The sequence below is a fragment of the Pteronotus mesoamericanus genome, unplaced genomic scaffold, assembly GCF_021234165.1.
Source record: "Pteronotus mesoamericanus isolate MK-2021 breed Mesoamerican mustached bat unplaced genomic scaffold, CSHL_Meso_final scaffold_118, whole genome shotgun sequence".
Lineage (NCBI taxonomy): Eukaryota > Metazoa > Chordata > Mammalia > Chiroptera > Mormoopidae > Pteronotus > Pteronotus mesoamericanus.
The window spans coordinates 1,934,848-1,960,502 of record NW_026555301.1 but is presented as its reverse complement, the minus strand read 5'-3'; the positions used below and the strand labels follow the sequence as shown (position 1 = coordinate 1,960,502).

General features: G+C 40.3%; 1 protein-coding gene across 2 annotated transcripts in view; it reads left to right on the top strand.

Annotated features, from left to right (window-relative positions):
* Positions 1-1,021: 1,021 nt before the first annotated feature.
* Positions 1,022-25,655, top strand: part of ABHD12 (abhydrolase domain containing 12, lysophospholipase) — a 67,434-nt gene continuing 42,800 nt past the window's right edge. For both annotated transcript variants that reach the window (XM_054587457.1, XM_054587456.1), the window contains exon 1: positions 1,022-1,357. In XM_054587457.1, coding sequence (XP_054443432.1) covers positions 1,167-1,357 — 191 coding nt within the window. In that variant the 5' untranslated portion in view covers positions 1,022-1,166. The remainder of the gene's footprint in view (positions 1,358-25,655) is intronic.

Genomic DNA, 25,655 nt, shown 5'->3' with positions numbered 1-25,655 from the left:
ATGATTTGTTACCTTTTTCTTTTTTCTTTTTATAAACCTCTATATGGACATTTCCAGGGGGTGATCCAGATTGGGTTTCCAGCATGTGGATGGAAACAGGCCACATACTACACCTGACAAGCTCAGGTGAAGCCTGAGTGGTGGCCTTACAAACTCAGAGACCTAACGTAATCACATAGGATGTTCTGAAATTAAAACTAAAAGCAGATCATGGTAGGGAGTCATATCCTAGGCTAGAAACTTCCCTGACAAAGGTCAATCTTTTACTGTAACTGAGAATGTCTACTTTCCTTTTGCATTTAAGATAACATACATTTGGAATGTTAGAGTAATTTCCCTTTTTTTCAGACCCATTAAGGCAGACACCAATTTTCGGGGATCACAAACCCCCTCATTGTTACTGTTAACTATTGACTATTCTGTACTCACCTGCGTAAAAGAAGTCTGTGTCTATCATTTTACGTTTTATCCAATACCAGAGGTTTACCCCACTTTGCTTTCTCCCGTCTCCTTAATCACTAATAGACTTCACGTAACCTACTTACATCTTCTGACTGTAATGTATAAAATAAGGTGCATAACTACCATTCTCTTGGACATTTTCTCAACTTGTTGAGTCAACTGTCAGGTTGGCTCAAATAAACTCATAAAAATTCTTTCCAAGTTTGAACGTTTCTGGTGTGGACGAGCATTAGGAGAAAGTCAGAAAGCCTGCAGTGGGAGCAGAGGGAAAACAACTTTGCTCGGTAGCGCTGGGTTGGCGTTCCCTTTCTGAGCAGCATCCTCTCTCGTTCAGGCCACTGGTCTGCAAAATAAAGGTGAGTACGCAGGCGAACGAGACCCCCACCCCGGGAAGAAGCCCAGACCCCAGCGAGAGTCAGCCCCTCAGCCTTCCCCAGACCAGACGTCAGTGTGGTTATGCCCGCCCTTCTCCAAGGTGGCTTCCGGTTGGCGCCGGGGATTCTGGGTGCGCTCCAGGAGGAGCCAGGGCGGAGGCGGGCGCTGATTGGCCCGCGAGAGTAGGTAGCTGTCCTGGCTTGAGGTTGAAATGTGAGAGGCTGCGGGCTCCTGGCGGCGGCGTCTCCCTTAAGTGGCGAAGACTGCTGCGAGGGCGGTGCGGACACGGCCTGGGGGCTCCTTCGGTGGCCGGCCGTGTGAGCCGCGGGATGAGGAAGCGGACCGACGCCGTCGCCTTGGAGCATGAACGCTGCGTCGCCTTGGGTTCGTCCTCCCCCGGCTCGACTGCCGCGGTGCTGGACGCCGACTGCCGCCTGAAGCGCAACTTGCGCTTGGCCGGCAAGGGGCCAGCTGAGACGCGCTGCACCGCTGACGAGGGAATGAAGCGAGCGTTAGGCAGGTGAGGTGAGGGGTGGGTGGGGGCCGGCACGCCGCCGCTAAACCTCCCACACTCTCCATTAGGTTTTCCGCGTTCGGGAGCGTCCCACACCTACCCTCCATCCTTCCGGGGCCCTCTTACGACCTCTGGACTCGCTCCCCTCTCCTGTCCCTGATGCAGGCATCCTACACGCAGGAGCAGCCCTGCCCCTCACAACCCTGGTGCCCTCTTCTGCCTCCCACCTACCCAGCACTCCAAATCCAGCCCCTCATTCCTACTCTTCGGCTGGTGAGCTTGTAGGGAGCCCTTTTAGCAACGGGCTCGATGAGCGTCTCACAGGGAGATGGAGCGGCAGAGAAATCACGACACTGCGTGGGAGAGTGGGGGAATAGGTTGGGAGTTGCCTTGGAACGCCAGATCCTACAAGCTGTGACTACACAGATCTCCTCCGCGTTGGACTCAACCCAGTGCCCCTATCAGTAGGTTGGCTTGTACCCAAGCTGATCGGTACCGGGTTTCTCACTTCGGGAATCTTCTAGGGTAACTAATTGGCAGAAGTGGTATTCTTTGCCCAGAACTGCCAGACCTTTGGGGAAAAGCTAAATGGGCAGCTTGTGTCCAAGGAAAAGGAAGGATGCACCGCATTCCCAGCTGTTGGAGGGAAGCTTGTCTTTCGCTGTACAGTTGGCTCCTAGTGCTTGAAATTTGCCTACTTTAGTTGTTTCCTTGGAAATCTCCGTAATGTCGAGAAAGCATTTGGTTGTGTTCTCCCTTTGTGCCGTAGATGAAAGCGTTTATGTAAAACTGATTTCAAAATTGAGATGGGAGCATATTTCACCTGGCCAAATTTCTATCCCATAAGCTGGTTTCTTAATTATCTGGTTGTTTGTAGAACATGTCACTCTTGGCAGTTTTGAAGTCCTCATGTTTCATGATGTTGGAAGAAGTTATGTTCTCAGGTGTTGTAACAGTTATCTCCTTCAAGGTGAACTGGAATGTCCTTAACTGCCACTGGCCACTTCAGTGTAAAATAATTATCCAAATAACCTAAAATGTCAATTGTTTAAAAGATCATTAAATTTAAAATATGAATACTTGGATCAATGAGAACTTTTTTTAAAAGATCATTAAATTAAACTATAGACTCTTCTAAGTAAGTGCCTCCCTGGAGGGCAGGAGCCAACAATATTTTTGTTTTTGTATAAAATTTTCTAGCAACTGGTCGATATCTTTTGTGAAACTAATGTCTTTTCTGTGGAAGGGTTTATCTGCATTAAAAAGTCATGAACAACTTTAATGCACTATTACTAACAGGCTTGGCATACCACTTAGATAGATTGGGAAGTTCTTCCTTTAAAGAAATGACGTTGTGATGCACAGTAATGATTGGAGAAACATAGCTAGCCTTACACCTTCCTTGAAAGATGTACTGTATTAAAAGGATTTGAATATTTTTATTTTTGTATGGGGGACAAAGGCATTCAAGTGGTGTTCATATCCATTGTGTAAACAAAAGACTGTTAGGCTTAAAAAAGTCAAGGAACATATAGCAAGGACTCATGGACAGAACCAAAGGGGAAGAGCTGAGGGAGGGAAGGAGGGAGGGGGCAGAGACAAATGTATTTGAAAAAATAAATTAAAATAAAATTAAAAAAAAAAAAAAGAAAAGCAGAGGGCAGAAAGGCCAAATTTGTATGTTATACCATGGTTTCCTTCCCTATTGCCTGTAATTCTTCCTGGACATTCTCTTGCTTTGTTTTCTCCTATATCCAGTTCTCTGCTCAAATGTCACATCCTCATAAAGGCCAGAACATCCAAAAGAGCCTTCATGCCACTCCTTATTCTTTTTATTTTTTTTGTCGTTGCATTTATCTGCTACCTGACTTGATTTGCTTTGTGAGTTGTCTCCTCGTCCATGACAATGGAAGTGCTATGAGGGCAGGGGACATTATTTTCTCCACCTCTCCTGTTCAGTGCCTGGCACATAGTAGTAGGTGGGAGAAAGTACTTGCTGAGTGAATATTTTTGATAAATTTCTAGAAGTGGAATTGTTGGGCCAAGAGTTGTGTGTTAACTTTGAAAGGTAATGCTAAAATGCTGTCCAAAGAAGCGGTGTTTTGTAACTCCCTCCAACAGTGTCAGCTGCCTCCACAAATATTGAATAGTACCAGATATTTTGATCTTTTCTATTTAATTGATGACAATGACATATGATTTGTAGCTTTAATTTGCATTTCTTAATTGTGAGGTGGCAGGTTTTCTGTGCTTTCATAAACTATTACATGCCTCTGGGGATTTACATCTTTCAAAACCCTTCTTTGTTTGTGGTCTTCCTGCACATTTCTTTCTTTTTTTTTAAAGATGTTATTTATTTATTTTTAGAAAGAAAGTGAGAGGAAGGCAGGCAGAAATAGAGGGAGAGAAACATCGATAGGTTACCTCTCTTACAGCCCCAACTGGGGCCCGGCCAGCAACCCAGGCATGTACCCTGAGTAGGGATTGAACCAGCAACCTTTCAATTTGCAGGCTAGTGCTCAGACCACTGAGCCACAACAACCAGGGCTCTTTTAACTCTCTATTGTGTGCATGTTCAAATATACAAAAGTAGAGAAGACGATATAATGAATCTCCATGTATCAGTCACTTCATTTCAACAGTTTTCCATTTTTTGCCTATCTTGAATCATCTGTCCACTCCCCCCTCCATTTTTTGCAGGGTGAGAGACTAGACTTAAAATAAATGATTTCATCTGTAAATATTTCATAGTATGTCTTGAACAAGGAAGGACTTTGTTAAATATATAAGCGCAATGCTATTATCATATTTATTAAAATTAACAATTTATTATCTGTAATTAATTTATTATATAGTATCCAACCTACATACACCTTCCCAATTGTCTCAGAAATGTCTTAACTTGGTTTTTTAAAATCCTGTACATTTCTTAAGTTTATTCCTAGTTGTTTTATCATTTTTGTTATGATTTTAAATAGGATCCTTTCTTATGTTACATATTCTTATTAGTTATTATGTTTAATAATTTTATGATTAGCAATTTATGTAATCTTAATTTGTAATAGTTTCTGCAGTTGGTTCTCCTGGATTTCCCAGGTATGTTATCTTGTTGGCTGCAAATAATAAGAATTTAGCCCCTTGTTTCCTAATTTATATGTGTCTTGTTTCTCTTTTCTGGTTGCATTTTATTTCCAGAACAAGATTAAATAATAGGGATGATACTGGGTACCTTTGTTTTGTTCCTGACTTTAATGAGAATGCTTTAGTGGTTTGTTGAATTGTATTAAATGCTGTTTTAGCATTTATGAAATTATCATACAGATTTTCTCCCTTGACCTCAGTTATAGTAGTAGACTATACTAGTGAATCATCATTACTGAATCATCAGTGATAACTGTTACTGTATAGTCAGTTACATTGTATTTAATTTACTTGTCAATTTAACACCATTATTTGTGAGGTTAGTCTTTAATTTTCTTTTTTAATGCCATCTTTATCAAGTCATTTTAGTATTTCCTATAGCTTTATTAAAAACTTTTTCTTCTTTAGCCTATTTAAATACTTCTGAAATTACCTATTTCTTTAAATTTTGGTAGAATTTCCCTATAAAACTACCTAAGCCTGGATTTTTTTAGAATATGGTACCTTAATTATTACAGTTTCTTACATTTGTTATCTCATTCTGGGTTCAGTTTTAGTGATTTGTATGTTCATAGAAAATCGTTCATTATCTCCAGGTTTCCCTCTGTACCTGGGGCTATTTTCCCAGTCTTCTTCCCTATTTTGTTTATGGTTCCCCCCACTTTTTTCTTCATTTAGGCTAGGCAATGATATGAATATATCTAATACATACACATGCACTGAAGTGGATTTTTTCAAAGAAAATTTTGTTTATTCTGGGAGACCAGGATGATGCTGAGGGCTGCAGAGAAGTGGTAAGAATGTGTTCTATCCTGAAGAAAGCAGCAGCTATTGCATGCCCTCATGTTCTTGCCTGACAGGAATGTAGGTCCAGGATGGCCAGATCTTCCAGTCTCTCCAGAAGACTAACTCGTTATGTGTGTATATGTGTCTGTGTGTGATGTCTAACTTTTTAAACATTAGCAACTAATTCAACAGGTTCGGAGGTAAAAAAAAAAAAAAACAACGAAAAAACGAAAAACACGTTGCTAATTTTAAAGGTGAATGTTTCTCTATCTCATATATCAACCTTGCTCTCCACAAGAGGAGAAACTAGATATGAGTTTTTCTTTGCACAGTGTCAGGTGTGAGGAAGGATTTGGCAAGTGAGAGATTTTGTAGGTCTTTCATGTTCTTTTCAGTAGTTCTGGAGCTTTGGGGAATATGCATTAAAAACATAAGTGGTCTAAATTGGACCCTACGAAGGCAGTAATGAGATGTACAAGTCTGTGTGTTTCAGTCAACTGGTCTTTATCCTTCAATTTCCAGCCCCCAGGCCAGATCTCCCGGTTGACTGAGATCAGTGGGCTACATGGGAGGTGTCATAGTATGTAAATAAAGAACTGAGGCATCACCCTTCTTCTTCCACCTTGACCCAAAGGAAGGGACTTCATCTAGGGCTGCTAATGGCTTCACCGTAACTCAGAAAGATGGGTGACTGAGTTAATATACATCTCCTTCAATGTCAGCCTTCCTGAGGGTTAATATTAAGCTTTCCCTCAAAGCCTTTCTGCATGGTATTTTTTTATCCTTTCTTTATATGAGAGGTTGTTCTGAGCTAGCTTTTGTAGTTAAGGTCTGCTTTTTCCTTCTCCCTTCTCCTTCTACTCCTCCAGAGTATAGTATGTGCCTGGACTGTGACAAGCAAGGGGGTACGCATTGTTAGGGAGCCTCAGGAGAAGACCGTGGTTGGGAACTTTGGAACTTAGCTCTTTGCTTGTATCTCCATCTTTCGTGGGACTTTACGTCCTATATCTGTGCCTGCTTCCCAGTTCTTTTCAGCCATTGCGTACTCTCCGTTCTCAAGAGAGCATCTGTCTTCTATGGTAACTTTGAGCAGGCGTTGCTCAAATGTGGGAAATATTTTTGGGTAGATTAAAAGCTTCTGAAGGCACTATCATAGAAACAGCCTTGGAGAAGTAGAGATGATGGGTCATCTTCTCAGGGTTACACTGACAGTGTCAAAGACATGATGCTGTTCCAGACTCATGATCCTCCTTCTCCCGTTAGAACACTTTTCTTTCCAAAATGAAGCCTATAGGGAAAATTTTCCTGTAATAGGGTTGTGAAAACTGGCAGATGAAGTGAATGCTCTTCACCCAGAGATGATGCCTACAGAATTTGGGTGTCAGTGGACTTGCGACCAGTTAGGGGTCATCGAGGCAACAGATAATAGGGGCTTAGCCCTGGGGTAGCTGTGGAAGTGAGAAGTGTTGCATTCTGCATCTGCTTTGAAGTAGGTGTCAACAAGATCTGCTGATCTATCAGTATGAAAGAGCAAGCAGTGTCAGGGAACTGTTTCAGCATGGAGAGTGGGTAAATCATCTGTCACATCCTGAATTGAAGGTTGGAGTGGCATTGATAGGTAGGGGATGCTGACACAAGGAAGAACAATAGCTAGGAACCCTTGACTAAGATGTCCGCTTAGCAGAAAGACCCATTACTTAGGCTTGGTGCCCACTGTGGTATCCTCATGTAGAGAGAGGTAAGCTTACACAGATAACTGAGCCCCAAGTGGGTATTTTCAGGTTCGGTGGCTTGGGGTGAGTTGCTTAACTTCTTGAGTCTGTTATGTCCTCTGTGATGTGGGGATAAGAATATCTTCTGTGTAGGATTTGCGTAAGGCTTAGGTATATCAAAGAGCTGGCACACAGTGAGCACTCATTTAATGGCACCTTCTAGCATGGTCACTCCATGATTATTACCATTATTAGTAGTTGGAAGTATTGAGAAAGCTTTGTTAACTCAGGTCAAGAAGGATTCACCACTCCCCAGCTTTTTTGACCCCAAACTTAGAGTATGTCTTCTCATGCAAGTTTTCATGCTGATAGTTGTTATCATGATTAATTAACATATACGTTGGTATTAGGACAACTTTAAACAATAGTTTTAGTCATTCAGCACTTTTTTTCACCTGTTCATTTAGCAGAGTTTGAGTACCTGTTATGTATAGTAACTCTTATAAGTGGTAAGGCTGCAGTGGTAGATTCCGGTCATGTCTTATGGACTTTACATTCTGGCAGGGGACACAGATGACAAATAAGTACATATTGCATCAGGTGATCAGAACCTGAAGGAGAAAAGGAAAGCCAGTAAGGAACAGCTCTGGTTATGTCCACAATTTGGGTAGCAGGAGGCCTTTCTGATATGAGGCATTTGAACGGAAGTCTTTGACTGCTTTAGAGTAATGTCTTGGTATGATGTCTGTCACTACCATGTCATTCTGACTGCTCTGTTGAGTATACACTAGAGGGACAGGATGAGCAGGAGGACCAGTTAGGTGTCATCCAGGCAACAGATAATGGGGGCTTAGGCCTGGGGTAGCTGTGGAAATGAGAAGTGTTGCATTCTGGATCTGTTTTGAAGTAAGTGTCAACAGGATTTACTGATCCATCAGTATGAAAGAGAGGAGTATCAGGATTCTCTTCTGAGCAACGGGAAGAATGAAGCTACCACATGATGAGATGGAGTGATTATGGGAGAGCACATGCTTTGGGGAGTAATGAGTTTTGTCTGGGCATAGTGATGTGCTTAATAAATGTTCAAGTGAGTAGATAGGAGGAATTGGAGTTCAGGGGAGAGTTAGAGCAACATCTGACCGTTCGACTGTGGATGATGCTCAGAGTCATCATGGGGGTCATAGGTTGGGCCCTGGTCCCTGCACGGTTAGGGGCTGGGAAAAGAGGAGGCTCAAGCCAAGGAGACCCGGAGGGAGTGAGTTGAAAGAAAGAGATCTAGGAGGAAGAGGTTGAGGCAGTCATTTGAAGAAAGTCTGTTGCAGAGGAAAGCAAGGTCCACCATTGTATTTGATGACACGAAGATCAGAGGTTGACAAGTGTGGCTAATTGGCGTGGTGGGATCAAGAACCTGATCGAATAGCTCCAAGGGAGAAGTAGGGAGAAGTATAGCTATTCCAGGGAGCTTTGCCATAAAAAGGAACAGAAATGAGAGGGTTGCTGAAGTGGGAGGAGGTTTCTGACCAGTGTTGCTAGAGGCTTTAGTGTGCTCATGGGGACAGTCCAGTAGGGGGAAGAAAGACTGGCTCTGCAGGTGCTGTGGGCATGGTGTCCCTGGGACCCAGCACCTCAAGGCCAAGTGGAGGTTCCCCAGATAGGAAGGCAGGCCAAGGATGCTGTGAAATTTCAGGGGTTTGTTTGAGAAGCATTGAAAGTTCTCTTCTGGTTGCTTTTTTCTGTATGAAAGGTTGCCTGCCAAAGGGAGAAGAGGTGCTGTCTGTCTTTCCCTTTCAGTTCTCCACCTGGACCCAGTCTTCTTAGTTGTCTGTTCTCAACCTGATCAGACATTTCCTATCATATTTGCTAAATTCTCATTAACATGAACAATTAAGTTGCTTAATAAGGACTCTTGGCATGTAATGATTAAAAAAATGGATGACAAAAATGCTTCCCACAAAAGTCATTAAATCCATGACTTGCTGTGTGTTTGAGAATCCATGCATGTTTTGCACATTGTTGCCTGGTTCCAGGGGGTGCAAGCAGGAATGTAGCAGCTCCATGAGGTCCCTGCACAATCCCAGTGAGGAACGGGATTAGAACTGGGTTTGAGGTAGAGGTAGAAAAAAGATCAACATGAACTGAGGTCAATGTAGAGTGATTCTCTGGGACCTAGGTAGAATTCTTACCCCTCAGGTTTTGTTAATACAGAAACAGCTAAATTTCTAAATAAAATTTGTCTTGAGATAGTACTTGTGGACTTCAGTTGTCTTAATCAGGTGTGATCTCTTTACCAGATATGGAAGTGTCCTGAGAAGGTAAAAAGAGGAGTGGGTAGCTAGTGTGAGGAGTTTGATAAGATTAAGACTTTCTCTTTTGAAATGATAAAGGCAGAGAAGGGTGTCATTGAAGGAATACATACAAGCATATCTCAGAAATGCTTGAATTTAAGGTTTATTCTTGAAGCTTGAAAGAAGCTGCCCTGAGCTCTAAGATAAAGAAAAGAAATTTCAAATTGTTTTCAGTTATTCCCAGACTCATGGGATCTCTTCATAAGATTTAGATATATTGGCTGAGTTATTCACAATGGGAAGGGAAAAATGTTCAAAGTTGAACCAGGTCATTTTGATGCTGTAGTTCAGGGCCCAAAAGAGATACATGGCTTTTAACTTTCATCTGTTTTCTCCTAATGTGTACAACAGAAACTCCCTACCCTTTCATCATGATTTGTGCTATCCTGATCCCAGATTATCATATTGTTCTTACCTGAAAGTGGCTGTGTCAGTGCTGGGTGTTCAGCAAGCAGTTATTGTGCCAGCAAAGGCCATGCTCAGCACTGGGGATGTAACGATGAAAGAAGACAGTACCTGTCCCCTTACAGTTTGTTGTCTATTATAATGCATGGCAGCTATCAGCTCTTTTGTTCTTTTTTAGATTTATTTTAATATGTTTTTTAGAGAGAAGGGGAGGGAACAAGAAAGAAAGGGAGAGAAACATCAATGTTCCAGGGAAACATCAATCAGTTGCCTCTTGCTCGCCCCCAACCAAGGACCTGACCTGCAACCCAGACACTTGCCCTGACCTGGAATCAACTGGTGACCTTTAGGTTTGTGGGACAATGCCCAACCCACTGAGCCACATCAGTCAGGGCAGCAGCCATCAGCTCTTAATGCTCAAATATTTTAATAATGTCTATAGTAGAGATGAAATGCAGGGATGGTGGGACATGATTAGTCTGATCTCTCATTCATCTTCTGTTGCTCTTTTTTCTGTGCTGATTTGTCATCAGAGTATCTCATATTTTGGGCTCTCACTTTATTGACAGGATATAATGCATCCTGTTTGTGCATCCCTGGAGTACTGCGGTATCTGTAGATAATAAGAAAAATTCTCATATTTTGGGGACACAGAACATTTCAACAGTGCATGTCATGGAAGAACCTATAGGAAGGAAAATAAGAAGACTGCTTTCTAGGACATTTGATAGTTAGCCTAGGGTTCCTGAAGGTAGGGACTGTTATACCAGTGCAGGCCAGCTGGGAGCCTGCCAGTACAGCCACAGAGCCTTAAGAGAAAGCTCCAGGGAAGTTCTGCAGGAATCAAGGCAGGGATCTCTCAGTGTGAGGCCACCCTGGGGGATGATACTTGCCATGGTGAAAGGCAGTCCTGGAGGTACCGTCTTTGGCTCCCTCTGCTCCTTACTCATTTTAATTTTGTTCTAATTACAGAAGTAAAGTCTTTTTAATAAAAATTTAAAAGAGAAGATAATTGAGAAAATGGAATACCCCAGATGATTGCTATTTATATGGTATTGTATATCAAGAATATTGCTTGCATGTTTAATACTGAGGGCATACTGTGCTAGAGGATGTAAATAAAATGTTGCACAAGAGTTTCATAAGTCCCAAGCTTATGGAGCTTACATTCTCATAAAGGAAAGAGACAGCACAACAGTAGCAGGTAAATAAATATTCAGTAGAATTTCAAGGGGTAGTAAAGTACTATGAAGAAAAGTAAAACAAAATAGTGTTAAAAAAGGATGACAGGCCCCAAATGGCCATGTGCACCAAAACCAAGACTTAAACACCGTTTGGGCTCCCTGAAATAGACTCTTAAACCAGTCAATCAGGAATTGCATATTAGCACTACTTAGGTCATCTGCATGACAGGCCCCTATGATCCCCTAAAGGAAAATAACCTTGCAAAAAACAACCAGCCTTTTTGCCCAGTATGACTTACTTGTTTCAACTCCCTAACGCCTGTAAAATCTCTCATTTTTATAGCTTCTAGGAGCTCCTTTCTATCTGTTAGATTGAATGCTGTCTGATTTATACATTGCTGAATAAAGCCAATAAGGTATTCAAAAATATACTCAGCTGAATTTTTTTTATTTTATTTTTTAAAAGATTTCATTTACATTTAGAGAGAGGGGAAGTGGGGGCAAAAGAGGCAGAGACATTGATGTGAGAGACAAACATTGATCAGTTCCCTCTCATATGCACCCTGACCAGGGACAAAACCTGCAACCCAGGCATGTGCGTTGACTGGGAATCCAATCTGTGAACTTCTGCTTTGAGGAAGGATGCCCATTTAACGGAGCCACACTGGTCAGGGCTGAATTGTTACTTTTTTTAACAGTAGGTAATGCAGTTATGTGTAAAGCACTTGAAAATGAGCCGTATTATAGTGGTAAAACATTCTTGTCTCTGCCAGGATAATAAGGCATTTTCACAGCAGGACACCCAGCTATTCAGTTATGCAAACATCTCATAATCTTTTGTGTGTTTGTTTTTTTCTCTTGTAATAGAGACATTTGTGTATTTCTCCTGTATATTTTATTAAGGCCTTAAAGTTTTCAATTTTGTTGATTGAAATTGCTGCCAATATTGATTGTTCAATTAAAATTTCCAAGATTGTTCTTAAGGTTTCCACCTATAATCTGAGAAGAATTTAATCCAATTTTTAGCCTGGGGGAATGAATCTTGACTTTATTCTTTTGATCCTTCTGAAAGAATGTAACAAAATATCATAATGGAATATATATGTGATATAATAGAGTCTATATTATAATGTAAAAATAAAAGTATATTGTCATATAGAATATATATTATGAGTTGTATCTATTAATATAATGGAATGTAACCTAAAACTCTTCCTTAATAATTTACATGGTTATAGAAATGGAAGAATTGGTGAAAACCAGATATAGACACACTTTAAAAGAAATATAGAACTTCCATTTACAACCATGTTGGTGTAACAGGGATTGAATTTAATAACCCCTCAAATAATCACAACAGCAACCACAAAAAACAAACAAAATGCATGAAACAAAAGTTTAACACTGGGCACCAACAACCAGAGACAGTAGTCTCAGCGACAGACAAATAAGGTGGAAGAGTCCCGGGATGACCCCTGCTTACTGTCAGGAGAGTTTCCCTGCTTCAGGCCAGAAAGGGGGAAACTGTGGAACCTGGTGCACTCCCTAAGTTATGGATAAGAGGCTGAGAATCTAAGGGGACCTACATCTCTATGGTTTATTGGATAGAGGACCACAGAGACCGCCGGCACAGAGACATTTGCAGAAGGGCTACCTTAGGTATTCAGTAGAGGGCTACTTAGCAGATGCATGTGAAGAAGGTATCTGAGACTGGGGAAAGAATTTCAAAGAAGGTTTAGAAAGGATAGTTCCAATTACCTCTAACAAGACCATAATACCCAGGAAATTAGGTAGAACACTCAGGAAAATAATGCTTACTGAAGGAGCACTAGACTGAGCACCATTCTGTACCATCCTAACAAATCTGGGCCCACCTAACAAGACCCAGAAGAAACAAACTGTTCTCAGGTAATTTAACTGCATCCTGAAACAAGATTGTAGGAATATAAAAATATCCAGCACCTAACAAAGTAAAATTCACAATGATTAATATCTAATTAAAGATTAGTTTGCTTGGGCTGCCATAATAAAGTACCACAGACCAAGTGAGTGTCAGAAAAAACAAATTGTGTGTGTGTGTGTGTGTGTGTGTGTGTGTGTGTGTGTGTGTGAAAAAGAAAGGAACTATTTATTCGAAAGTTATACAGGTTTTGAATAAAGGCTAAATGTCGCTGTTAAATCTCAAAATCCCTTTAGAATATCCACCAACACACACAGTCCTGCCTTCCCTGCTTTGCGCAGTCAGGCTAGTTAGGTCAGTCAGGGGTACCATCCTTCAGAAGAAAAAGAACAGAAGCCCGGAGCTCAGCTAGGCAGGCATCCTGCTGTTCCTAGCACCATCCTCTGTGTTGCCGCGATCTCCAGTTCGTAGTTCACATCCAAATGGCACCTTCTCATGACCTACTAGCAAGAGTCCTTTCTCCCCCTTCCTTCTTGCATGGTCTTCTAATTGTTCCCTCGCAGTGTGGAGCAAACCGTTCCCAAGCTCTCATACACACACACTGTGACCGGGGTTGGGGGGAGCCTCCTTGCATAGCTACTGCAGCTTGCTTTCCTGTTTCCTGAGCTGCATGGTCAAGGGAGCCCGACTCTGTTCCCAAAACCACATGGTCAAAAGCCTCTAGCATGGCTGCCATGCCTGGGTCTATACCCTGGCATGAATCCTCCAGAAATTAATTTTTTCACAATTTTAGAGGCTAGAAGTCTGCGATGAAGGTATTGGCAGCATTAATTTCTTTTGTGGCTGCTCACCTTGGCTTGTAGGTCTTTTTCCTCTGCCTGTAAACACTCTTTCCTCTGTGTATGTCTTTGTCCAGAGTCTTACTGGATTACGGCCCACTAATGACCATATTTAACTTATTTAAGACTCTCCCTGCTTGAGGTCAAGATGGAGGAGTAGGTAGACACACTTCGCCTCCTTGTACAACCAAAGAGAGAATTACAACTATAACTCAAAACACACAATAACGAGAACCATCAGAAAATTGAGCTGTATGAAAGTCCAACAAACAAGGATTTAAACAAGCCACATTCATCCAGATGGGTGCCTTTTCAAAGGCAGGACATCAAAGCAGCTCTACCTAATACACAGAAATAAAAATAGGTAGGCTGCCAAATTGAGGAGACAAAAAAATGTGACCCAAATGAAAGAACGAGCAAAGCCCCAGAAAAAACCATAAATGAAACAGAGGTAACGAACCTATCAGATGCACAGTTCAAAACACTGGTGACCAGGATCCTCAAAGAACCCACTGAGTATGGCAAAAATGTAAGGGAAGAAATGAAGGTTACATTAAGTGACATAGAGAAAAATCTACAGAGTACCAGCAGTGGAAAGAATGAAGCCAAGAATCAAATCAGTCATTTGGAACACAAGGGAGAAAAAAGCACTCAATCAGAACACCAGAAAGAGAGAAAAAAGCAAAACAAAACACGAGGACAGGCTTAGAAATCTGTGGGTCAACTTTAAATCATAGCGGTAACAGAAGGAGAAGAGGAAGAGCAAGAAATTGAAAACTTATTTGAAAAAATAATGAAAGAAAAGTTCCCTAATTTGGTAAAGGGAATAGACATACAAGTCCAGGAAGCACAGAGAGTCCTGAACAAGTTGGACCCAAAGAGGACCACACCAAGACACAACATAATCAAAGTGCCAAAGGTTAAAGGTAAAGAGGGAATCTGAAAAGCAACAAGAGAAAAGCAGAGACTTCCCTACAAAGGAGTTCTCATAAGACTGTCTAGCTGATTTCTCAAAAGAAACTTTACAGGCAAGAAGGGGCTGGCAACTATTCAAAGTGATGAAAAGCAAGGACCTACAGCCTACATCACTCTACCCAGCAAAGCTATCATTTAGAATCAAAGGGCAGATAAAGAGCTTCCCAGACAAGGTAGAGCTAGAGTTCATCATCACCAAGTGATTATTACATGAAATGTTAAAGGCTCTTATTTAAGAAAAAGAAGATCAAAACGATGAACATTAAAAGGGCAACAAATGCACAACCATCAACAACTGAATCTAAAAAAAAAAACAAAGCTAAGCAAACACCAGAACAGGAACAGAATCATAGATATGGAGATCTTCTGGAGGGCTATCAGCTGAGAAGGGGAAGGGAGAGAATAGTGAAAAGGGTACAGGGATTATGAAGTACAAAGTGGTAGGTACAAAGTAGGCAGGGGGATGTCAAGAATACAGGAAATGGAGTAGCCACAGAACTTACATACATGTCCCATATGCATGAACTAAGGTGGGCAATTGCTGGAGGGAAGCGGGGTACTGAGCTGAGGGAAGCAAAGGAGGGAAAATAGGGCAACCGTAATAGCACAATCAATAAAATATATTTTACAAAAAACAATTGCAGGTGAACAGTCTTTTGTCCCCCCAGTGCTTTAAATGTTATGCTCTACTGGCTCCTCACATTTTTTTTTTTTTTTTTCCTGATGAGAAATCTTCTGTTGCCTGCATCTTTATTCCTCTGTATGTAACGTTTTCCCCTCTGGTTGCTGTTTAAGACTTTAAGATTTTTCTCTTTATCACTGGTTTTGAACATCTGATTATGATGTGCCTTGCTGTAGTTTATTCTTTTGTGTGTGTACGTGGGTGAATCACTGAACTTCGTAGAGAGTGAGTTTATAGTTTTCATCAAGCTTGGACAGTTTCTGGCCATTATTTCCTCAGCTACTATTCTCCCCCCCTCCTTTTTTAAATTGGTTTTTAGAGAGAGGGGAAGAGAGGAAAACATTTAAAGTGATTTTTTAGAGAGCGAGAGAAAGAAAGAGTGAAAAACATCAATTTGTTGTTCCACTTAATGCATTCATTGGTTGATTCTTGTATGTGCCCTGACCAGGGATTGAACCTGTAACCGTGGTGCATCCAGATGATGCTTTAACTACCAGAGCTACTCAGCCAGTGATGTCTCCTCTGCCTCTTTAAGAGACTTAAATTACCCATATATTAGGCTGCCTGAAGTTCTACTTAATGCTGCTTCTGAAATTTCTTTTGATTATTTTTCCTGTTTCATGTTGGATAGTTGAATCTTGTTTTCCACAGTGTCTAATCTGCCATTAATGATCTCCAGTGTTATCTTTCATGTCACATATTGTAGTTTTCATCTTTAGAAATTCAATGAGGGTAATTTTCCTATCGTCCATGCCTTTACTTGACTTCTTGAACATATGGATATCAGTTGTAATGACTGTTTTAATGATTTTCTTTTCTAACTCTGACATCCATGTCAGTTCTGGTATTATGGACTGAATTGTGTCTGTCTGCCTAAAATTCATATGTTGAAGCCCTAACCCAGTACTTCAGAATGTAGCTGTATTTGGAGATAGTCTTTTTAAAAAAACATGTTTTATTGATTGTGCTATTACGGTTGCCCTATTTTCCCTCCTTTGCTTCCCTCAGCTCAGTACCCCGCTTCCCTCCAGCAATTGCCCACCTTAGTTCATGCATATGGGACATGTATGTAAGTTCTGTGGCTACTCCATTTCCTGTATTCTTGACATCCCCCTGCCTACTTTGTACCTACCACTTTGTACTTCATAATCCCTGTACCCTTTTCACTATTCTCTCCCTTCCCCTTCTCAGCTGATAGCCCTCCAGAAGATCTCCATATCTATGATTCTGTTCCTGTTCTGGTGTTTGCTTAGCTTTGTTTTTTTTTTTAGATTCAGTTGTTGATGGTTGTGCATTTGTTGCCCTTTTAATGTTCATCGTTTTGATCTTCTTTTTCTTAAATAAGAGCCTTTAACATTTCATGTAATAATCACTTGGTGATGATGAACTCTAGCTCTACCTTGTCTGGGAAGCTCTTTATCTGCCCTTTGATTCTAAATGATAGCTTTGCTGGGTAGAGTGATGTAGGCTGTAGGTCCTTGCTTTTCATCACTTTGAATAGTTGCCAGCCCCTTCTTGCCTGTAAAGTTTCTTTTGAGAAATCAGCTAGACAGTCTTATGAGAACTCCTTTGTAGGGAAGTCTCTGCTTTTCTCTTGTTGCTTTTCAGATTCCCTCTTTACCTTTAACCTTTGGCACTTTGATTATGTTGTGTCTTGGTGTGGTCCTCTTTGGGTCCAACTTGTTCAGGACTCTCTGTGCTTCCTGGACTTGTATGTCTATTCCCTTTACCAAATTAGGGAACTTTTCTTTCATTATTTTTTCAAATAAGTTTTCAATTTCTTGCTCTTCCTCTTCTCCTTCTGTTACCGCTATGATTTAAAGTTGACCCACAGATTTCTAAGCCTGTCCTCGTGTTTTGTTTTGCTTTTTTCTCTCTTTCTGGTGTTCTGATTGAGTGCTTTTTTTCTCCCTTGTGTTCCAAATGACTGATTTGATTCTTGGCTTCATTCTTTCCACTGCTGGTACTCTGTAGATTTTTCTTTATGTCACTTAATGTAACCTTCATTTCTGCCTGGGTCTTTTTTATGTTGTTGAAGTACCCAGTGGGTTCTTTGAGGATCCTGGTCACCAGTGTTTTGAACTCTGTGTCTGATATATTGTTTATCTCCATTTTGTTAGTTCTTTTTCTGAAGTTTTGTTCTTTATTATATTTATTATATTTTATTGATTATGCTATTACAATTGTACCAATGTATTCCCCTTAGCTGCCCTCCACCCAGCACACCGCACCTTCAGGCAATCACCACACCATAGTTCATGGCTATAGGTCATGCTTTTAAGTTCTTTGGCTACTCCATTTCCTGTACTGTATTTAACATCCCCATGGCTATTTTGTAACTACAAAGTTGTGCTTCTTAATATCCTCACCTCTTCAGCCATTCTCCTACACTGCCTCCCCCCTTCTGACAACCATCTAAGTGCTCTTCATATCCATGATTCTGTCTCTTATTATTGTTTGCTTAGTTTGTTTTTTAGATTCAGTTGTTGACAGGTGTGTATTTATTGCCATTTTATTGTTCATAGTTTTGGTCTTTTCTTACATAAATGCCTTTAACATTTCGTATAACAATGGTTTGGTAATGATAGACTCCTTTATCTTTACCTTGTCTGGGAAGCTCTTTGTCTGCCCTTGGATTCTAAATGATAGCTTTTCTGGATAGAGCAATCTTGGCTGTTGGTCCCTACTTTTCATTACTTTGAATATTTCTTGGCAGTCCCTTCTAGCTTGCAAAGTTTCTTTTGAGAAATCAAATGACAGTTCTGTTGGAACTCTCCTGTAGGAAACTAACTATTTTTCTCTTGCTGCTTTTAAGATTCTCTCTTTATCTTTAACATTTGGCATTTTAATTCTGATGTGTCTTGGAGTGGGGTCTTTATATCCATCCTGTTTGGGTTTCTCTGTCCTTCCTGGAGTTGCATGTCTATTTCCTTCACCAAATTAGGGAAGTTTTCTTTCAGTATTTTTTTTCAAGTAGATTTCCAATTTCTTGCTCTTTCTCTTCTCCTTCTGGTACCCCTACGCTGCAAATGTTGGAACGTTTAAATTTTTCCCAGGGGCTGCTTATACTGTCCTCTGTTTTTTGGGTTTTTTTTTAAAATTTCTTTTCCTCTTTTGTTCTGTTTGGTTTTTGCTTATTTATGTTCCAAATCATTAATTTGATTTTTGGCTTTGTTCACTCTACTGTGGTTTCCCTATAAATTGTTCTTTATTTCAGTTGGTGTATCCTTTATTTCTGACTGGATCTTTTTTATGCTCTTGAGGTCCTCACTAAGTTCCTTGAGCATCCTTATAACCAGTATTTTGAACTTTGCATTTGAGATTGCTTTTCTCCATTTTGTTTAGTTCTTTTTCTGGACTTTTGATCTGTTCTTTCATTTTGGCCTGTTTCTTTGTCTCTTCATTTTGGCAGTTACCCTGTATTTGTTTCTATGTATTAGGTAGAGCTGCTTTGACTCTGTGTCTTGGAAGTGTGGCCAAATGTAGTGGGAGTTCCATAGGGTCCAATGGCACAACCTCCCCATCATCCAAGCTGAGTATTTGAGGTGTGCCCCTTGTGTGGCCAAGTACACCCTCCTCTTGTAGTTGAGCCTTGGTTGTTGTTGGCAGGTCAGTGGGAGGGATTTACCTATGCCAGTCAGTTGCAAGGATTGGCTGTGATCACTGACCACCCACCTCCACCCTCCATGGAAGGTCAGCTGTGCAGGGGCAGGGTGGTAGTGCTCCAACATGGTCCATAGCTGTCTACTCTGTAGGCTGGTCCTAGGATTTCTCATGTGGTGCAAGCCAAGTTTAGCCTTCACTTGTGTTTTGCCTAGAGCCACTGTGCATGAGCTATAGAGCAGTTTGAGATGACTGCTACTTTTGCTGGGCTTGGAGAGTCCCAGGCGAAACCAAACTGTGCATCTAGGTTGGCTGCTGCTAGTGCTGGTCCTGGGGTCACTTAGGAAGAGGTATGGTGGTTGGGGGGTTCACTAAGGCCAGCTGTTGCTTATTTAAAAGGATTTAGGAAGTTACAAAGCTAGAGCCAAGACCAGCAATTCATATGGAAAAGCACTTGGGTGGGACAGAGCTTCAGGGGATCTCAAGGGTGGGGCAGACAGTGTTAGCCAGGTTGATAGAGTCGCAGATGTGGCACCCACCTGCCAGCTCTGTGGTTCTGCTCACCTTTCTGTCTGGGAGAAAGCTGTCCCCCAGTTCTCGCTTGATGCCAGCCACATCAATTCATTTCTGTATGCCACTGTCGCCTTTCAAGCTGCTTCCCTGGTGCTGGAGCTCAGAAGGAGTGAATTTGTGTGAGTTTGTGTATGGTTTCTTTAAGAGGAATTGCTTGGGACTCCAGAAGTTTCTTCCACTGACTCAATTCCTGCTGTTTTTGAAAGCAGAAGCTATTGCAACTTATCTTTTTGGCTCTGGTACCCTGGGTTGAGGGGCCTGGGGTTTGCTAGGACTCCTCACTCCCAAAATACCCCTCCTGAATTTTTATCCACCACACGTGTATGTGGGAACAGCCTGTTCACATCTCTGCTCCTCCTACCAGTCTGGATGGATGTGGTTTCTTTAATTCAATTGTCAGATTTCCATTCAATTTGATTTCTTATGGTTCTGAATGATGGTTGTTTTATAATTTCGCTGCAATTTTGATGTGGTTGTGCGAGGAGGTGAGCTGTGTTTTACCTGTGCTGCCATCTTGACCGAAGTCTCTCTGTTCTTTCATTTGGTCCATAATTCCTCTGTCTCCTCAATTTGACAGTCTCCCTATGTTTGTTTCTGTGTATTAAGTAGAGCTGCTTTGGCTCCCTGTCTTAATAGCATGCCCTGCTGTAGAAAAATGCACCTGTAAGTTGTGTAGAGCCTTAGGTAATCATCATAGCAGGGCAACCTGTGTCATCACTCTGTGGCTCTGTGTAGGGGAGGGCTCAGAGCAGGGACAGTGCTGCTGTGTAGCCTCTGCAATTTTGCCCAGGAGGAAGCTGTCTCCTGGCACTTGCCCTGTTGCCAGTCACTTCAATTTCTCCCCATATGCCACTGATGCCCTTCCCGCTGTTGCCCTGGTGCTGAATCCCAGAGGGTGTGAGTCTGCCTAAGTCCTAAATCCATTGTAGGCTGTTCAAGGGGAGTCTCCTGATAATCCTGCAGTTTCTTATGCCACACCAATCCCCACTGATTTTTCTAACCAGAAGTTATGGGGACTCATCTTCCTGGTGCTGGAACCCTGGGCTGTGTGGTCTGGTCTGGTGCTGGGATCCCTCACTCTGAGGTATCCCTTCTGATTTGTATCTACCACACATGAATGTGGGACCTCCCCTCCCATGGCTCTATGCCTCCCTGCACCACTCCTTGCTTCCATGCCTCTCTGGGCCTGTCTTCATCTCCACATCTCCACCCCTACCACTTACCTGGATCAATGTGGCTTCTTTAAATCCTTTGTTGTCAGACTTCTGTATAGTTTGATTTTCTGATGAATCTGGGTGATACTTGTTTTGTAGTCTAGTTGTAGCTTCTGCTGTAGTTGTGCGAGAAGGCGAAACATATATACCTACGCCTCCATTTTGATCCTTACCAACACTTCTTTACCAAGTGAAAATGTCTTTGTAAAACAAAGACAATAAAGAAGTTTCCAGGCATACAATAGCTGAGAGAATTCATTACCTGCAGACCCAAACTTTAAGAAATGTTAAAGGATGTATGTGGAAAAAAAATTATAGCAGATGAAATTCTGAATCTACACAGTGAATGAAGAACACTGGAAATGTTAATGTGAGAAAATAGTATAAGCTGTTTTTATTAATACCTTAATTTCTTTAAATGAAAATTGTTTATGCAAAAATAACAACAGTGCTTTGGGAAGTTTAACATATAATATCAAAATTCTTCACATCCACTGCATTTATCCCGGGAGAGAATAAATGGGAGTACACTATTTTAAGGTTATTATATGTGAAATGATATAATTTTACTTGGATGTACAATATGATAAAAATGAATAGAGTAAACATTAAAGCAACGCCTAAAATAACAAAAAAAGATTAATAGCCCAATAAAATAAATAAAATGGAATTATAAGAAATCTTGATTAATTCAAAGGAAGGCAAGAACAGAAGAAAAAGGGAACAAATACAAATAAAACAAATAAAAAAACAGATAGCAAGGTAGTGTTAAAAGGCAGAGATTATCAGATTGAGTAAAAGAGCAATAGCCAACTATATGATACATCCCCCAAAAAGGTGTTTAAAATATAACCCCAAAAAGGCATTTAAAATATAACCCAAAAAGATTAAAAGTAAAAGAATGAAAATATATAAATATATATTTAAATATAACATATATATAAAATACAAACACCATTCTAACACTGGCCGAAAGGTAGCTGGGGTGGCTATGTTAATATCACACAAAATGGATTTTGGAGCAAAGATAAAATCTGTGAATAAAGAAGATTATTTTCCAGTGACAAAGGGATAAATTTATCTTTAGGATATAACAATCCTAGGCATTTATATACGTAATTGATGAAATGTCAAGATACACAAAGAGAAAGTAGAGCTGCAAGGAATCAGACATTCACAAATTATAGTTAGAAATTTCAATAACTGATAGAAGTAGGAGGCAGAAAATCAGTGAGGTCTTGAGCAACACCATCTACCAACTTAACTAGATTGATAATTCTCCCAAAAACAACAGATACACATTCTTCTCAAGCACATATGGGACATTTACCGGAGAGACTATATTCTAGGCCGTAAAACAAATTGCAATAACACAAGACTTTAAGTCATGAAAAATCGGTTCCCTGACCATCAGGTATTAAATTAGAAATCAATAATAAAAAGTTCCTAAAGCATTTGAAAACTGAGTAACACACTTCTGAATAAGCCATGAGTCAAGGAAGAAATCAAAGAGGAAGTGAAGTAGTTTGAACTGAATGAAAATAAAGACATGTATGCCCCTAATAAATCATTGTTGGGGTATTTATAACACTAAATGCCTATAGTGGAAAAGAAAACTCTTCAGTCAGTGACTTCAACTTTTATATTAAAAATCTACAAAAAAGAGCAAATTAAACCCAAAGTAAGCTGGAAAAAAAGCATATAACAAAGATCAAATCAGTAGTTGAAGTAGCAAATGATAATAGCAGGTTTTAGCTGTAATAGCAAATTTTGGAAACAATCCAAATATACCACTCGGGTGTGGGATATTGACAGTGGAGTAGGTTGTGAATGTGTGAGGGACAGAGGTATATGACAAATCTCTGTACCTTCTGCTCATTCTTGCTGTGAACCTGAAACTGCTCTAAAGAAAATAGTACTTTTTTAAAAAGAGTGAACTGTTGATACAGGCAACAGTGAATCAAAAAATAATTAATGCTGAGTAAAAGAGGCCAGACAAAAGAAATTTAATTTATACAAAACTGGCAAATTCAAATTAATCTGTAGTGACAAAGTGTATCTCTTGTTGCTTGGGGTGGGGAATGGGGACCAGAAAGGGGCAGGAGGGAGGAATTAAAGCAGGCAAGAGGGAGCTTTAGGGGTGATGCATGTGTTCACTATCTTGATGGTTTCACAAATTTTAAAACTTACCAAACTACATACATTAAATATGTGTAGTTCATGTCAATTATACCCAATAAAGCTGTTGAAAAAACGAAATAAATATAGAGCGTTTACATAAACATTCTGGAAAAAAAAATGTTCTCTAGTTTTTATGCTCTAATATTTTTTTTTTTCTGGATTTCTGGCAATGTTTCATTCATTCATCCCAGTTTAAAATTGGAGGAGTGGAAAGAATGGGCCAGACTTAGGGGCCCAGGATGGGAGTTCATCCCCAGCTGAGATATTTCCTAGAGCAAGTTGCCTAACACTGTAAGTTTTAACTTTCATATATCTGTAATGGGTGTGTTATCTTTTCTGCTTACTCCACAAGAATTGTACTAAGATTTCAACAAGATCATATTAGCATTATGCAAGTATCAAGTGGTATATCAGATTTTTTTTTTCCTGTCTATTCACCCCCTCTACTCTTCCTGTTAATTTAAAAGAAGTTCTTAGGAGATACCTATTTTTACATGTTAATTTGTTTTCCTAGTCTTTATACTTTTTTTTTGAGAGATAGTAAATTGCATGTACTAATATATGTTAAGTCCTTGTATTTTTGCTTTGTATTGCCACAAGTTTCAGAACTTTATCAGATAACATTTTTTTACTATGAAAATAGCACTGAAGAGCTGGTAGTTTCTTGTCCTATTTTGGTAAGGGGCACTTAGTTTTTTTCTTAGAGATTCATAATGTCTCATAAACAATTCTAGAGCTCCAAAAAATGTTTCTTGATTGAACTAAATAAAAAGGGAGCTATAGTAATTCCCCAAATGAGACAGTCTTTTAAAAATATTTTATTGTGGTAAAATATACAAAACAAAATTTACCGTTTTAATCTTTTTTTAATTGTACAGTTTAGTGCCATTAAGCATATTCACAAGTTGTGCAATCGTCACAACTACCCATCTCTAGAATGTGTTCATCTTTTCAGACTGAAACTCTGTGCTTGTTAAATACTAACTCTCTACCTCCACTTCTAGCTCTGATAATCACTGTTACACTTTCTGTTTCTATGAATGTAACTACTCTAGGTATCTAATATAAGTGGAATCATAGAGTATTTGTCCTTTTGTGTCTGGCTTATTTCATTTATCATGTCTTTAAGGTTCATATAAGTTGTACAGTGTGTCAGGATTTTCTTTCCTTTTTAAGGCTCAATATTGTATATGCCACAACTTGTTCATCTGTTCATTAAGGTGGACTTATTAAGGATAAGAAAAATACAAATTATCATTTTCCATAGTTGTACTATTGAGAAAAATAGAAAAGCACTGTATTTGGGTTTCTTCAGTGTATACCTTCCTACCATTTGTGCACCAAAAATCCAAGACCTTTGCTCTCCTGACTTAGATCAGGAAGAGCAAAACTCCCATATAAGATGCTAAAAAGATGTCATTACCTTAGTTCCCTTTGGAGGGTGAAACCAGAAGTTATCTTATAGCCTGTGATCAGTACTACTTCCGTAAATGAAAGGGGGAGTACAGGACTGGGAGCCTCTAAGCTGGATCTGGTGGCTTCCAGAGCCAGCTTTGTTCTGAAGCCAGGTCCATCTTGGGCACCAAAATGGACAGAAGACAGGATCACAGATGCTAAAGAGGAAGTGAGGAGAGAGGGAGAAAAGCTACAGTGCTTTTCCTGAAGAGTGAGAGTGCCAAATACTGGCACTTTGGGATTAAATTTTTACTCTCTGGAAGGGAAATTAAAATATAAGAACAGTGTAGAAAATCTCTCATAAAGGTAAATTGATACGTTTGATTCCTGAGACAGTGTCCTTTTATCTCTTTTTGGTGTTAAAATGTTCTGCCATCCGATTAGCTTGTTTTTTAAATCCTTACTTGGTCAAATAAAAACTTGACAACACTATGCCAAATCCCTGTATAGTGGAAAATTTATTCTGTGAAATACAAAAATCTAGGAACCAGTTCTTTTGGGGGGTCAGAGAGGCAAGTGTGAAAGTAGGCTGGGAGGATCCACTTCCAGAAACAGATGAATGGGGTTAAAGATGTAGCAGTCAGGATGATTGCTAAGTATTTTGACAGAGTACTTGGTTTTTTTAAAATCAGACCTATCTATTCATTTGAGTCTGTTACTCACTCCAGGTTGTTACTGGGCTGATGAGAGGTGGTCACAGTGAAATCTGATACTGGGCTGCCACTTACGTACATCTACTTGGAACAGGTCCAGACTGCACTTATATGCCTGTGTCACCAAAAGGGACCTTTGTGTAGGTGCTGAGGCTACCACTGTAGATCTCTGTAACCTCAAGAATAGGAAGTCTGTGTTTGCTGTGCTTTTATTTTATTTTTTTAAAGATTTTATTTATTTATTTTTAGAGAGAGGGGAAGGGAGGGAGAGAAACATCAATCTGTTGCTTCCATACATGCTGTGACTGGGGAACAAACCCACACCCCAGGTATGTGCCCTGACCAGGAATCAACTGGTGACCTTTCACTTTGCAGGGCAATGCCCAACCAACTGGGGCACACTGATCAAGGGCTGTGATTGCTGTACTTTTAAAGCAGCAGTCTCATATTTAGCCCACATCTCCTGTATCCTGGACTCACCAGTGTCTTTAAAAAATAGCTTCTGGCAAGTTGGTGTTTGTTAATGCTGGGAGAGAAGTAAAGCAAAGAAGGGTGGTAGAGGTAAAACAATAAAAAAGAAATGAAAAGAAGGAAAAGGGAAGAGTCAATAAAAATAGGCACAGGAAGAAAAAAATAACATTGATTACTTTGTACAG